Genomic DNA, 15902 nt, shown 5'->3' with positions numbered 1-15902 from the left:
AGAAGCCACGATCGCTATTGAACGCGGCTTCTAAGGTCTTAAATCGGCGTGGACACCGCAATCAGTCCCCGCTGAAGCTGTGACAACTGCGCATAAAAGTGCCGGGAGAGGGGGGGAAGAAGGGCGGTTTTCCCCATGACCCACTATTAGAGCGAACGCTCTAGTCAGCGTGACCTAATATTAGGTCATGGAACGTTAACGGGTTAAGGGCTTTAGATCCTAAAAACATCTTGGACTCTGAAAGGTCTACAAAAAAAAAATAAAAATAAATAAATCTGAAAACTGAATACACAAACCCAGTACAAGGCTCCAGTTGTAGAGTTTTCTGCTCTTCATCTTTTAAAAATTCATCAACAGATCCTCTGGAAGAAAAGAAAAAAAAGTGATGCTTCAGATGTGCAAAGATTCACCATAACCCATACAGGCAAGCAAAGACTGCAGAGGTGCCCACTCCTAATCGCAATAGCTGGTAACTGGTAGGACATTCACGCACGGCTTCCAGGCAAGACATTAAGTACTTAGTTTGTGTTCTTTTTGTTTAAATATAAATTAGGGAAGGGACGTATGTGCAACGTCTGAAAATAAAATGTAGGTAAAATAGAAGGCAAGTGTCCCAGACATTTATTAATTTAGAACCGACATGGTTACCAGACATAAAAAAAAAAAAAGTTCAACACTGGCACAAGAAGGCAGGAAGTAGCTAGCTTTCCCTCCTATAATTTTAATAGAAATCAACATAACCTGCAGAAAAGGAAGCGAACGTTAAAAAAAAAAAAAAAAATTATAATTTAAAAAACAAACTATGACACAGGACACAATCGTGACCCTTTATGTTACACTTACACAACTTTATCAATAAAATCTTGCTGATCATCAGGAATTACAGGAACGACTGGAGCCCTGGGTGCATCGGGTGAAATGTACATGTAACAGGTTGTGCTTGCACCATTTGTGTGGTAACGCTTATCTTCCTGCTGATCTCTGAGCTGTCTTTCCTCCTCTTGGTTTAAATATGGAATACCTAGGCGGGGGAAGAAAAAAAATAAAAATAATACACACCATCACCACCGGCAATACAAGGTTTTTGTTAAGTCTTTTTCAGAAGTTCTCAAGGAAAACTCACCATAACGAAAAACTTTGTTAAAATCAAATCCTTGGTTAGCTAGAAAGTCTATGCTTGAACTCTGGAAGACAAAAACATTGCAAAATAAAGACAATACATTGCTGCCACTGTTCCGGTTCATACTAGCAGATCTTCGTTAGTACACGGTGAAGAAATATAGTTTAATTACTATATTGGAGTACATCTATAAATAGTGTCTTAGAGTAAGTTCACACTAGCGTTCGTATACGTTTACCTCTCATGTCCGAGGAAGAGCGGATCGAATCATTAAACGGAAAGCAACGGTTCTGTTAGGCCCCATGCACACGAACGTGTTTTTGCATCCGCAATTCCCCCGAAAATCCACGGGAGAATTGCAGACCCATTCATTTCTATGGGCCCATACACACTATCCGTGTTTTCACGGGTCCCCGCATGTCCGCAAACTCAAGACATGTCTTATTACGGCCCGCAAATTCGATGCGGACATGCCCATAGAAGACAATGGGCCCGCGAAAAATGCGGATACACCTCCATGTGTCAACCGCAGTTTGCGGAAGTGTTGCTAGGCGACGACCGGGAATGAGTTCTGTCGTCATCCTGTTTTACCTAGGATTTTTTTTTTTTATCCGCATTTTGCGGATTACATACGGATGAACTGCGGAGGACATGTCACGGAACACGGTCCTGGAATTTGCGGACCAGAAAAACACTACGGTCGTGTGCATGAGGCCTTAGAATTACCATTGTTTTTCATGGAAATTCTTTTGTTTCAGTTGCTTTCCGTTCGCTAGGTTTCCGCTTTTTTGAACGAAAACAAAAGTTCTGCGGAGTGCACTTTTGTTTCCGTTCAAGAAAAGCGGAAACCTGGCGAACGGAGATAAACCTAAGGCCGGCCCTGCATAGACATAGAATATACCTGACAAACAAACTTCTTGTCTGGCGAATTTCTGTTGAACGGCCTTGGGAAGATATAAAAATTAAAGGATTTTATGATGTACCTGTAAGAAGAAGACAAATACAGTCAGCACGAATGAAAATGCGGGAAGAGGAGAGAATCAAAGCAAAAAAACAACATACTTGGCTTTCGTGCTGTCATACGTAAACGTGCACAGACCGAACTGAAACAGCAGAAACTCCATAGAGTGCTACAAAATTGGGAGAGGGGGCAAAAAAAAAAAGTCAGTTGTTAAGTTGTAAACCGGAGAATACACAGAACAGTCCAGGCAAAACCGAGACACTGTGTAAGGCCTCATACCCGCGCTGTGCGGAGCCATAATAGGGAACCAGCAGAAGAACATCGCGCCCTTCTGTAATCTCTGCGGTGACTTCTGAAGCTTTGCTTCTAGGGAACAGTATCACCAACAAGCTGCAGCACATGGAGTCCCTGAGATGCCATGTATATGAGGCCTTATGCCAAGTGTATGGACGGAGATGGCTGTGCCATGCTACCGCCCCTCATGTCCTTACTAGGCATAACACAATGTAGACGTTTTGCCCGCAGAGTTCCTCTAAACAGCATGGCATATGCAGAGAACTCCATTAGAATAGTCTTCCAGTTTTACGGCATAAAGCTATATCACTGTAGAGTCCAGGGCTCTGCAACATTCTCATATAGTTGTAATGCCTCTCAATATATCTGCTTGCAGTCAGTGAATAAAAACATTATTGATTACATTAAGAGGTGGAAAACCTTGTCGTGATCACGTCCGACTGACCCAGATTCCTGGTTCATTACGAGAGCGAGCTCGGATACGCTTAGCGAGCCCTGCGCATCAGAGCGCTCTTGTAATGAGTCGTATACCTGTCACTTGGACATGATCAGGTCAAGGTTTTTAGCCTCTGAAAGTAAAAGAGAATGTTACTATTCACTGACAGCAAACAAATGTAAACAAAGTTGCAGAACACTTCATAAATAGTGTGATTAACCCTTAATTACACAAAACCGGAAAATCCCTTTAACAGCAATTCTCTAAGGTAATGTTATTATAAGCCGCAAATAAGAGTTAATTCTGAGTTTACCTATCCATGCAGAAAACTGAACATCAAGGCCTCATGCACAAGACCGTAGTAGTGTGCACGGCCGTGATTTGCATCTCGGATGGCCGCGGAGTGTCACCCGCGAACCACCCGCAAATTACGGGCCGTGCGCATTCATTTCAATGAGCCTGGACCGCAAAATGCGGCCGTAATAAGACATGTCCCATCTATTTGCTGTCCAGGCTCCCGGGCAATGCACGGACTGTGGAAACCACGGTCGTGTGCATGGGCCCATAGAAATGAATGGGGCTGCAATTCACCCGCAGATTTGCGGGTGAATTGCAGCCGCAAAAACACGATCGTGTGCATGGGGCCTAACGCCAGCCGGCGACACTCCGTTGACATCTGAGCCGCAAATCACAGCCATGCACACCACTACCGTCGTGCATGAGGCCTCAGATATGACATTTTATACTGACCTCCTTAAGTTTCTCATATCTTTCTTCTGGTGTGTCCAAACTATTTGTTAAAGCGCTAAAAGATGGCCCGTCACTAATCCCTAATACACAAGGGACAAAAAATACAGCAGCATGTTACGATACAAGCACGCTAGTTCAAGACTCACAAGAATAAGACCGGGAACATCGCCAACAGAAGAAGTCAACGCTTTTCATTTTCATGGACCTTCACAACAAGGACAACTGGCAATACTTCATCTAAACTATTAAAAGGGGTTTTCCAATCAGGGACATTTATCCACAGGATATGTCATAAATATCAGATAGATGCAGGTCCCACCTCTGGGACCCGCACTATCTCTAGAACTTCTGTGTTCCGGCTGATGCATGCGATTCCCGATCAAGAAGAAGAAGAAGAAAACAGCGTGGCTCGCTGAGCTATGCTGTTTCTGTATATGCTGTGGATATGTCACAAATGTCCCGGATTAAAAAAAAAAGACCTTTAAAAAAAATATATATTCACTCGGGGCAGATTTATTGCAAAAAATGAATATGACTTTTTATAATTTTATGAACACTTGCTGTATATTTTATTACATTGTCGTTTTACTATTTGTAATTCCATGTGTCACTGTGACGTCATGTGTGAGCTTTGACCGCACGGTTTTTGCGCCCTTTTTTCTGTGTATGTTTAAACCTCTATAAATAGAGGTGTTAGTGTTTTACTGCTATGGGCCTGATGAAGACGTTAGTCCAACGTTGAAACGCGTTGCCTGCTTATCTCCATTAAAACGAGTTATTTATTTGCGAACTACTTGTCGTCATCATCATCATCACTAACAGCAGCGCCTCTCTTTAGGTCCTCTTACACATCAAAATGTGGATTGTTTTTAGTTTATTTTAATTGTTCTCATTTATTGCGATAACCTTCACGGTTCACCGGATTGGACCTGGCTGCAGCGGTTTAAAATTCTTTCCCAGTATTGTGCCTGTGTATAGCACAAACTTACAAGGTGAGCCTTTGCCTTCGCCACCTTCTATATGCCTGTTACCAGCATTTATTTTGCACTATGTGGCGCCGTGCGCTCTTCTTTCTCTCCTACAGCTCACACATTAGACATTTATATCATATAAGGTCTATAGGTCATAAACATCTCACAAGGGAATAACCCTTTAAGTTTTATTGCTGCCCTTGGGAGTGGTAAGATCTGACAAAATGGCCCTCTAACAAAAAAAGGTTGCAAACCCCTGTTCAATATCTAAGCTTACGCATAAAACGTCTCTGCTACATATTCAATAAACATGGACTGTTACATAATCACATACCTGAAAATTCCCCATCAATAGCCAAGAAGTCTGCCTCCGCAATAGCCTGGCACACTGTGGGTAACTGATTCTTAAAATCTGTAAAAGAAAAAACAACGTTTCAGATCACATCTTATATTTCGATGGAAACACTTGCCCTTTAAGTGGCTAATTATGGATCTTTAGGTCTCCTGCACACGACCGTTGTGCCACTCTGGCCATTTTTGACAGCATCTGAGTGGCACCCGATAGTCTTCACGGACCCATTCACTTTAGCAGGTGCATCGGGGCCGTGAAAAATTGTCTCCGATCCGAGGAAAGACAGAACATGTCCTATCTTTCCTCGGATCCCTGACAGGACTCGGACGGCAATCTGTCGTGTGCATGAGGCGTTAGGCTGTGTTTTCACATCGTGGTCAACTTACGTCTTTTGCCACATTTTGTATTTATTATTTTAAAATCGCTGCAAAACTGCATTATTTTGTGAAGAGCCACGGCAGAACGGCACATTTTCTGAAAAACCACAGCCTTAAAAATGCACATTGGTCGCGACGTGAAAATACAGCCTTAGGCTTCATTCACATCTGCATCGGGGTTCCGTTCATGGGTTCCGTCAGAGAAACTCATTAAGCGAAACCATAGCTTTCCGTTTCCAATACCATTGATTTCAATGGTAATGCTTCCGTTGCTAATGGTGTCCGTTCCATAAGGTTTCCGTTTTATTGGGGGAATCAATAGCGTAGTCGACAGTGCTATTGATGCCGCTCAAAAAAACAACAAAAAAACTGAAACCTTACGCAACGGAGACAAATTTAAACCATTAGCAACGGAAGCGTTACCATTGAAATCAATAGCGATGCAAACGGAAAGCTATTGTTTCCGTTCATGGGTTCCCCTGACTGAAAGGGCTGACGGAACCAGACGCTGATGTGAACGCAGCCTAAGACTGGCCATACAAACTAAATATTTGTGATCCCCTGAAATCTTTCAACGGGGATTCTGAATTCACGCAGCTACGGGGTTCTGGAAGTCTATTTTCTCCCTCTTCCTATTGAAAAGCCATGCACAGCCAACCTGAATGTTCATTTACAGGGGAAGAAAGCGGAAAGACAAATCATTCTTAGAATATATTTTGTGATTAGGAGAAAAAACATTTCATCTTGGAATCCCTTTAACAGATATGTCATGAAAAGGGTCATGAGAGTTAAAGACGTATTCGTTAAATGGGGACATTATAGTCCATGGGTCACGTATGGCACTGTTAGGGCGGATTTACACTAATGTGAGCGTTTTGCACGCGCAAAAAACGCTGCGTCTTGTGCGCGTGGCAGCAGCGTGGCAGCTCCGTGTATTATGTTCATATGGATGCGTGCTTTTCGCGCAGCCGCCATCATTATGACACTGGGTTTGGATGTTTGTAAACAGAAAAGCACGTGGTGCTTTTCTGTTTACATTCATTCTTTTACTGCTGTTGCGCGAATAACGCACGTCCCACGGAAGTGCTTCCGTGTGGTGCGCGTGATTTTCACGCACCCATTGACTTCAATCGGTGCGTGATGCGCGAAACACGCCGAAATATAGAACATGTCGTGAGTTTTACGCAGCGGACAGTCTGCACTGCCTCATAGACTTGTATAGGTCCGTGCGACCCGCGTGAAAACCACGCGGGTTGCGCAGACGTCATTTAAGTTCGTGTAAATCCTCCCTTAGGCATCAGTCACCCGCAGGCTACGTTTAACGTATACATCGGGAGCTTCTTTTCTAGGCATACTGTAAAAATCAAGCGCAGGCCAAAGGATTAATTGAGGCTTGAGGCCGGGTCTACACGAGCGTGTGCGTTTTGCGCACGCAAAAACCACAACGTTTTGTTTTGCGTGCGCAAAATGCACTTAACAGCTCCGTGTGTCATCAGATATGATGCGCGGCTGCATGATTTTTTGCGCAGCCGCCATCACGATGACACTCCGTTTGGATGTTTGTAAACAGAAAAGCACTTGGTGCTTTTCTGGTTTCATTCATACTTTTGACAGCTGTTGCGCGAAACACACGCGTCACACGGAAGTGCTTCCGTGTGCAGCGTGTGATTTTCACGCACCCATTGACTTCAATGGGTGCGTGATGCGCGAACAGCGCACAAATATAGGACATGGACTCACGTTACGCAAAACTCACGGACTGTCTGCACTGCCCTATAGACTAATATAGGTCCGTGCGAGGCGCGTGAAAATCACGCGCGTTGCACGGACGTATATCACGTTCGTGTAAACAAGCCCTTAAAAAGAGTTTCATGCTCTGAATATGTGCAAGAATGCTTCAATTCACTGACCGCAAACAGATCTTGAAAATGATGAGGGATTTGAACACAATATATATAAGAAAGTTGCAGAACTTAAAAAACTTAAATTAATAAAAAAAAAAAAAATCTGAGAAACCCGTTACAAGGCATTAAAAGTGAAATGTTGTCTTTGTCAAACCTCCACTGACATATTAGGGGGATCGCCTTTAATTCACTTGTTACCGGTCAATGCAGAAACGAGAACAGCCGATCTATATACAAGCGGACTAATGGTGGTCTAAATGCGATCCCTTAAGGCTATGTTCAGATTATGTTGTTTTTTTTTACCCGCAGGTTTCTGCCATGGTTTTGCAGTTTAAAGAGGCTCTGTCACCAGATTTTGCAACCCCTATCTGCTATTGCAGCAGATCGGCGCTGCAATGTAGATTACAGTAACGTTTTTATTTTTAAAAAACGAGCATTTTTGGCCAAGTTATGGCCATTTTTGTATTTATGCAAATGAAGCTTGCAAAAGTACAACTGGGCGTGTTTAAAGTAAAAGTCCAAGTGGGCGTGTATTATGTGCATACATCGGGGCGTTTTTACTTCTTTTACTAGCTGGGCGTTGTGTATAGAAGTATCATCCACTTCTCTTCAGAACGCCCAGCTTCTGGCAGTGCAGACACACAGCGTGTTCTCGAGAGATCACGCTGTGACATCACTCACTTCCTGCCCCAGGTCCTGCATCGTGTCGGACGAGCGAGGACACATCGGCACCAGAGGCCACAGTTGATTCTGCAGCAGCATCAGCGTTTGCAGGTAAGTCGATGTAGCTACTTACCTGCAAACGCTGATGCTGCTGCAGAATCAACTGAAGCCTCTGGTGCCGATGTGTCCTCGCTCGTCTGACACGATGCAGGACCTGGGGAAGTGACGTCACAGCGTGATCTGGCAGAAGCTGGGCGTTCTGAAGAGAAGTGGATGATACTTCTCATCAGAGCGCCCAGCTAGTAAAAGTAGTAAAAACGCCCCGATATAACACACATAATACACGCCCAGTTGGACTTTTACTGTAAACACGCCCACTTGGACTTTTGCAAGCCTCATTTGCATAAATACAAAAATGGTCATAACTTGGCCAAAAATGCTTGTTTTTTAAAAATAAAAACGTTACTGTAATCTACATTGCAGCGCCTATCTGCTGCAATAGCAGATAGGGGTTGCAAAATCTGGTGACAGAGCCTCTTTAAGCAGCCGCAGATCCGTGCGCAGTTTAGGAGGACCATATAGCAGGGGCATAACGTTGCTACCAGAGATGGCCTTCATGCGGAAACTGCGTCAGGAAGTGACATGTCACTTTTTCCGCAACACTGTTTCCAATGCCACGCTGTATGAATAACAGGGTGGTTTCCTATTAAAATCAATGGTACCCCAAATCCACCATGTGAACCCTAGTGGTCTTCAGCAGATCCGGACAGCCAGTCTTCTTTCGATTGACAAGCAGTAGCATAAAGAGAAGCTGACGAGCCTTCAGTTAAACGGCGCTGTCATAAAACATCTACACAGCCATCCGCCCTAGCTCACAAGCATTCGGTAATATTAAAGGGGTCGTACAGAATTAGGAAAAATCAACCACATTTTTCTACAACAGCACCACATCTGTCCACAGGTTGTGCACGGTATTGCAGCTCAGCCACATTCACTTCAATGAAGCTGAACTGCAATACCAGACACAACCCATTGACAGGCATGGCACCGTTTTTGGAAGAAAACAGTCAGTACCAGTGTTGGTCAATGGACATGCCAACCCGGCTAGTAATGGCGTGCCCTACAGAGTTACCAATTGGCTCTTAGAATATTTGCGCTTTTTACATTGAGAATATTTAGTAAAGCTGGTCACACATAGGACAATAAACACAGATGATCATCACATTAGGCCAGTGCTCTGGAACCCATGGTTCTCCATCTTTTGTGGAACAAGAAATCCCAGCATGCCCTGTCAGGCTGCATCAGTCAGGTCATGATGAGAGTGGTAGTAGAGAGTAGTAGTTTCACAATAGCTAGAGAGCCACGACTTGCCAACCACTGTATAGAAGACGCTGGGCTCCAGTCACTGCAGCCGCAATCTGAGGGGCACACACCGAGCTGCTGCACGCTACACACACACATAAGACACAGGACAGCTCCTCCAGTGTGAGGCGCTACAAGTCGCAAACACGTGGTTCACTCACTGCGCCAGGTGATTTCCATGCTTGAAAACCGCACTAGCACAGCCTCACTGAGTAGAGTAGCCTAGGAGGCCATGAAGCTCCGCCCACGGGGTAACACTTCCGGATCTCACCATGGCCCAGTTCTATGCTGACCATCCGATTCCGGCTCCGCCTACTGGGAGGGCGTGGCCATGAACCAGCGGCCAATCAGAATAGAGCGACGAAATCTCTCGGTTTATCAGACGTCACGGTCTCATCTGGTGTAACCAATCGTGCAGTGACTACGGGACAGGGCGTGGCGGCGTTTTCCATAGGACACTCTTCAGCCTTTTAATACAATTTTCCTAAAAATTGTAACGCACTGGTCTGGTCTTGGGAACAATTAGATGACAAATATCGCAGGATTATTTACCCTTTAAATGTCTTTATTCAGCTGTTTCTCGATTATATAACAATCTGGGTGACAAGCCTGGGGCACGTCTTTTTAGGGCTTGCTGCATAATTACCTATCCATCTCCTTTGTGTGGCGATTTGTCCGCATTGATTTCATAAAGGGTTTCCCATTTATCGCATAGAGGCTATACCATCAATGTCTGTTAGTGTCCCACCCACCCCTACCCCGTTCAGCAAGCTAAGGTGGACATATCCTGCAAGACGATAATATTTATCAATATGAAAGGATGCACTCCTAAAATTGGCGCTGTAATGGTGCTGTAGAGGTTCGGGCTGGAAAACCCACTCTAAAGATTCAAGGAATAAACCTGAACGCACTCTAGTAATCCTTGATTTTCAAAATAATTTTATTGTATTTAATTCGTAAATTTCGTCATACGATTTTTGGCGATTCCGTTGTGGACGTTTCGGCCCAACCTAGGCCTTTATCACAATCGCTATAGAAAAAATAATAATCAATACTACATATACTGTACAAAGTAATGCATCAAAACACAACAAACAAATGAAAAATAACATTACATATGAAAACAATGTAATTGCAAGATCCTTTTCTAGCGATAGTAAAAGGTACAGAAAATTGCCATAATCAACAATAAATATATGCATCATCATGGTAACGGTAAGTATTATGACAATATATATGTCAAATAAGTATTATGTAGATATCCATAATATGTTCAATTAAATGTAGCTTATATATCATGTTAGGAAAAACTTCTATGAAGATAGAAACAATATAGCTCAAAGAAAACATCATGTCGCTTAATTATGACGATGGGTATTGAAAAGAGGAAATAATATCAAGAAGGGGGTATTACTACTTAGTCACTTGAGACCATACCATAAAATACCGGTGTTACAATGTGCACAGAGTCAAACAAGCAAAGCAGAAGAGGAGAAAATGGTGGGGAAAGGACAGGAACACATGAATGCATGAATGAAAAAAAGAACTAAATGATTAACTAAATGATTAAATCAACAAGCGAGCATACCTGAATGTAGTGGTACTAATGGTATAGGCTGCAGCGGCGTCTGCCAGACGCTCTAATGTCAGAGTAATGTCTGATGCTGGAGTCCCTACATGAGATGTAGATATAGCCCGGCGATACCGGATATCCGGTATGTGGAACGCAAGTAACACTCCAGCACAAGCGCACTCAGCCTGGCAACAGTGTGTATTTGAGACGCAAGCTGGATTTAAGATGGATACTAAAGGTCAATGACGCCAAGATGATGTTACGATGCTGTGATAATCAATATAGTACAATAGAATAGTAGGACAGTATATGTATATTAGTTAGGTATATAACTACAGAAATCCTAATGAGTTACATATATAAACGATGTATATGTGGATTAAGCTCAGTGTGATCGTGCATATTATAAAACTATTGAAAAGAGATTATAGTTAATTTTATTATGATAAATATATGAATAGTATGTAGAGTGGTTTCAAATGAATTTTATTAGTAGTGAAGAAAGAAAGAAATAATAATAATAAAACATCTTTATATGAAGTACAATCCAGAAAAGAAGGAGGAGACACATATGGAAAGGGGAAAATGGGAAACAAAGGAGGAAAGAAAAGAAAAGAGGGGAAAAAAAAGGGGGGGGAAAAAAGGGTGAACCGGTTTTATGGTACCTGTATCTGGTCATCTAATCGATCTCGTGTTTTTCTAGCGAGCCTGGAAAAAATTAAATATATATTTTAAACGGGAATACCAAAAATGAAATGTGAACAATATCTAGGAAAGAAGATCATATTCTCTATTAAGACCTTTAGGAGACAGAGTCTCTAGTGTATGAATCCAGTACGATTCTCTCTTTTTAAGTAAATTGATATGGTTGCCTCCCCTCCTGGGTCTATGTACCTGTTCGATAACTTGAAATTTTAGTTGAGAAAGATTATGATTAAATTTCTCAAAATGGTCCGGAAGGGGTAGCCAAGTTTTTTTGCATCGTATAGTGGATTTATGACTAGACAATCGATCCCTGATGTGTTGTGTGGTCTCACCCACATAGACAAGACCACAAGGACATTTAATTAGATAGATCACAAAATTGGAATCACATGTGAAAAAGCCTTTTATCGAAAAGGTCCTATTACTGTGTGGGTGTTGAATTTTGTCCCCCTTGATAATATTAGAACAACTTGCGCAATGCAAACAGGGAAAAGTGCCGTTACGTTTGGTTTGTAAAAAAGTTTGTCTGGGGACCCTTATAGAACTGCCAATATCAGCTCTAATGAGACGGTCACGAATGTTAGATGATCTTTTGGAGCACATCATCACTGGGTTAGCAAATTCAGTAATTTGAGGATAAGCAGTATGTAATGTTGACCAATGTTTCCGAATGTTCTGGTATAATTTGGGTATTATTGGGTGATACGTGAGTACTAACGGAAATCTATTCTGTTTAGGTTTTTTTATAAGTGATATGGCGCTGTTGGTCGCCAGTGATCTATCTAATTCTTGTGTTAACAATGATATAGGATAACCTCTCTCCTCAAATTTTGTAGACATTTCTTGTAGTCTAGTAGTTCTAATGTCAATGTTAGAAACAATCCTAGAGACTCTTGTGAACTGTGATCTTGGTAAAGATCGTAGCGTGCTCCTTGGATGACTGCTTCTATAATGTAGCAGACTGTTTTTATCCGTAGGTTTGGAATACAAATCAGTAGTCAAAAATCCATCATTATCTTTTGTGATGGTGGTGTCCAAAAAACTAATGCTCTCATTGCTAAAGCTCATGGTAAATTTTAATTCCTCTCTAACCTGATTGATGAAGTTGCAGAAATTATCTAGAGATCCTTGGGGGCCATCCCAAATGCAGAAAATGTCGTCAATATATCTGTGCCAGCATATGGCATGTTGTAAAAATAAGGAATTTGTGTATATATATTCTTCCTCAAAGAGAGACATATATGCATTAGCATAAGGTGGAGCTACATTAGAGCCCATGGCTGTCCCGCAAACCTGGACATAAAAGTCATCACCAAATAGGAAGAAATTTTCATGTAGGATCAGATAAAGTAGTTGAAGGCACAGGGATATTGAATCTGTATTCATCGTGGTTAAATTGAGGAGATGTGTGACCGCTTGAATTCCCTTTTGATGGGTTATTGAAGTGTATAGACTATTAACGTCTAAGGTAACTAGAGTACACGTGGAATTCACCCTTGAGAGCTCATTTATTTTGCTTAGAAAATGACCTGTATCTAAGATGAAGGATTTTGTAGTTTTGATTAGAGGTGTTAATATTTTCTCAAGAAAGATGGACAACGGTGAAAGAATAGAGTCAGTTGAAGCTACTATGGGTCTGCCAGGTGGATTATGCAGGGATTTGTGGATTTTAGGTAAGATATAAAAAACAGGTGTTATAGGATGAGGGTTCAATAGAAATTTAAATGTCTTATCATCAATTGTGTCCCGTTTTTTGAAATCTTCCAAGATAACAGAAATTTTTGCACGAATTTTGGTTGTTGGGTCGCTATCAATTTTAATGTAGGTATTAACATCAGACAGTTGTCTCTCTATCTCTGTAATATAGTCTTTTTTATCCCACACCACTATCGCTCCGCCTTTATCAGCTGGTTTAATAATGATTTCCTTGTTATTACTTAAAGATTTAAGGGCATCTGATTCAACTCTAGATAAATTATGTTTATGTGGGTATCGTCCCAATCTGTACTCCGCCAGAAGGGATAGGGTGTCCCTCTTAACCAAATCTATGAATGCCTCTGTAGCATGATATATTCTGGGTGGAGAAAAACGACTGCGATTACGTAAGCCTAGTTTATCGATAGATAGTGGTGTGGGGGTAACCGTGGGTACAGTAAGATTACTATTAACATTAACATCTGAGAGACCAAAATGTGTTTTCAATCTTAAACTTCTATAAAAACTGTTAAGTTCTTGTTCCAAGGTAAACGAGTTACACGAGGTGGTTGGACAAAAGGATAAACCTTTTTGAAGAACTGAGAGTTCCGCAGAATTCAAGGTATGAGAAGAGATGTTCACCACCAAGTTATAGTTCTTACCTGGGACCTTGTCTGTATGCCAGGTTCTCGACTTCTCCCTTCGCCTGTTCGACCTTCGGGTTGGGCGCTTCTGCCCCTGCGGTTCCCTAAAAAACGTTGAGAACGATAAGTAGGTCTTTCTATAGATGTGTCGCTCCCTGAAGTGGACCTGTTGCCGTGCGCAAAGCCTCTGCGTGACCGCCATGATCCGGAGGACTCCTGCCATCTATAAACTGTGTTGTTTTGATAGTCGTTAGCGTCTCTTTGGAATTTCTCCCTTTTCCTCAGCTCGACTTCCTTTGTATATTCTTTGATAGCGTTATCGGTGCGATTCTTTAAAGATTCCCATTCACTAGTAGACAAGGATGACGATAGTTGTGTTTCCAAATTTTTAATTTTCTCTGTTGATTCCTTGATAGACTTCTGTAGGTATTCAACTGTGAGTATGATCAGATCCAGGGAACATTTATTTAGTATTTTCTGGAATTGATCGCAATATTGTCGGTCTTCCGAAAACAATGTGGGTCTCAAATGGCTACGTAGACCCCGTGGGATTCTACCGAGACGGTGATACTCCGCCAAGGTGACACAATGTAAATCTTGAGAGGTGAATTTGCGTAACTCCTTTTCGTAGTCCCTCGTGCGTAATTCTTGAGGTGGAATTCGGAGAAACTCACCAGAATTAGTAACTTGCGACAAAATGGACGTAGTGGTTGATTGGTCATATGCAAACGTTTCAGACGTCATCTGGATCTGGGTGCACCTTATCAAGACCAAACGATAATATTTATCAATATGAAAGGATGCACTCCTAAAATTGGCGCTGTAATGGTGCTGTAGAGGTTCGGGCTGGAAAACCCACTCTAAAGATTCAAGGAATAAACCTGAACGCACTCTAGTAATCCTTGATTTTCAAAATAATTTTATTGTATTTAATTCGTAAATTTCGTCATACGATTTTTGGCGATTCCGTTGTGGACGTTTCGGCCCAACCTAGGCCTTTATCACAATCGCTATAGAAAAAATAATAATCAATACTACATATACTGTACAAAGTAATGCATCAAAACACAACAAACAAATGAAAAATAACATTACATATGAAAACAATGTAATTGCAAGATCCTTTTCTAGCGATAGTAAAAGGTACAGAAAATTGCCATAATCAACAATAAATATATGCATCATCATGGTAACGGTAAGTATTATGACAATATATATGTCAAATAAGTATTATGTAGATATCCATAATACCTACATTAAAATTGATAGCGACCCAACAACCAAAATTCGTGCAAAAATTTCTGTTATCTTGGAAGATTTCAAAAAACGGGACACAATTGATGATAAGACATTTAAATTTCTATTGAACCCTCATCCTATAACACCTGTTTTTTATATCTTACCTAAAATCCACAAATCCCTGCATAATCCACCTGGCAGACCCATAGTAGCTTCAACTGACTCTATTCTTTCACCGTTGTCCATCTTTCTTGAGAAAATATTAACACCTCTAATCAAAACTACAAAATCCTTCATCTTAGATACAGGTCATTTTCTAAGCAAAATAAATGAGCTCTCAAGGGTGAATTCCACGTGTACTCTAGTTACCTTAGACGTTAATAGTCTATACACTTCAATAACCCATCAAAAGGGAATTCAAGCGGTCACACATCTCCTCAATTTAACCACGATGAATACAGATTCAATATCCCTGTGCCTTCAACTACTTTATCTGATCCTACATGAAAATTTCTTCCTATTTGGTGATGACTTTTATGTCCAGGTTTGCGGGACAGCCATGGGCTCTAATGTAGCTCCACCTTATGCTAATGCATATATGTCTCTCTTTGAGGAAGAATATATATACACAAATTCCTTATTTTTACAACATGCCATATGCTGGCACAGATATATTGACGACATTTTCTGCATTTGGGATGGCCCCCAAGGATCTCTAGATAATTTCTGCAACTTCATCAATCAGGTTAGAGAGGAATTAAAATTTACCATGAGCTTTAGCAATGAGAGCATTAGTTTTTTGGACACCACCATCACAAAAGATAATGATGGATTTTTGACTACTGATTTGTATTCC

At 41.5% G+C, this 15902-nt stretch overlaps 1 protein-coding gene across 2 annotated transcripts in view; it reads right to left on the bottom strand.

The window, feature by feature from the left end:
• Window positions 1–9494, bottom strand: part of PARN (poly(A)-specific ribonuclease) — a 101816-nt gene extending 92322 nt beyond the window's left edge. The window contains exons 1-8 of one of the 2 annotated variants that reach the window (XM_075830124.1): window positions 9352–9494; window positions 4867–4944; window positions 3562–3641; window positions 2183–2250; window positions 2022–2103; window positions 1124–1184; window positions 844–1021; window positions 297–362 (exon numbers count right to left, since the gene is read on the bottom strand). In XM_075830124.1, coding sequence (XP_075686239.1) covers window positions 297–362; window positions 844–1021; window positions 1124–1184; window positions 2022–2103; window positions 2183–2250; window positions 3562–3641; window positions 4867–4944; window positions 9352–9370 — 632 coding nt within the window. In that variant the 5' untranslated portion in view covers window positions 9371–9494. The remainder of the gene's footprint in view (window positions 1–296; window positions 363–843; window positions 1022–1123; window positions 1185–2021; window positions 2104–2182; window positions 2251–3561; window positions 3642–4866; window positions 4945–9351) is intronic. The other variant, XM_075830125.1, reaches the window with a different exon arrangement.
• Window positions 9495–15902: the final 6408 nt, after the last annotated feature.

This window comes from Rhinoderma darwinii, chromosome 6 (assembly GCF_050947455.1).
Source record: "Rhinoderma darwinii isolate aRhiDar2 chromosome 6, aRhiDar2.hap1, whole genome shotgun sequence".
NCBI lineage: Eukaryota > Metazoa > Chordata > Amphibia > Anura > Rhinodermatidae > Rhinoderma > Rhinoderma darwinii.
The sequence above is the reverse complement of the archived record's forward strand: the minus strand, read 5'-3'. Positions and strand labels throughout refer to the sequence as shown.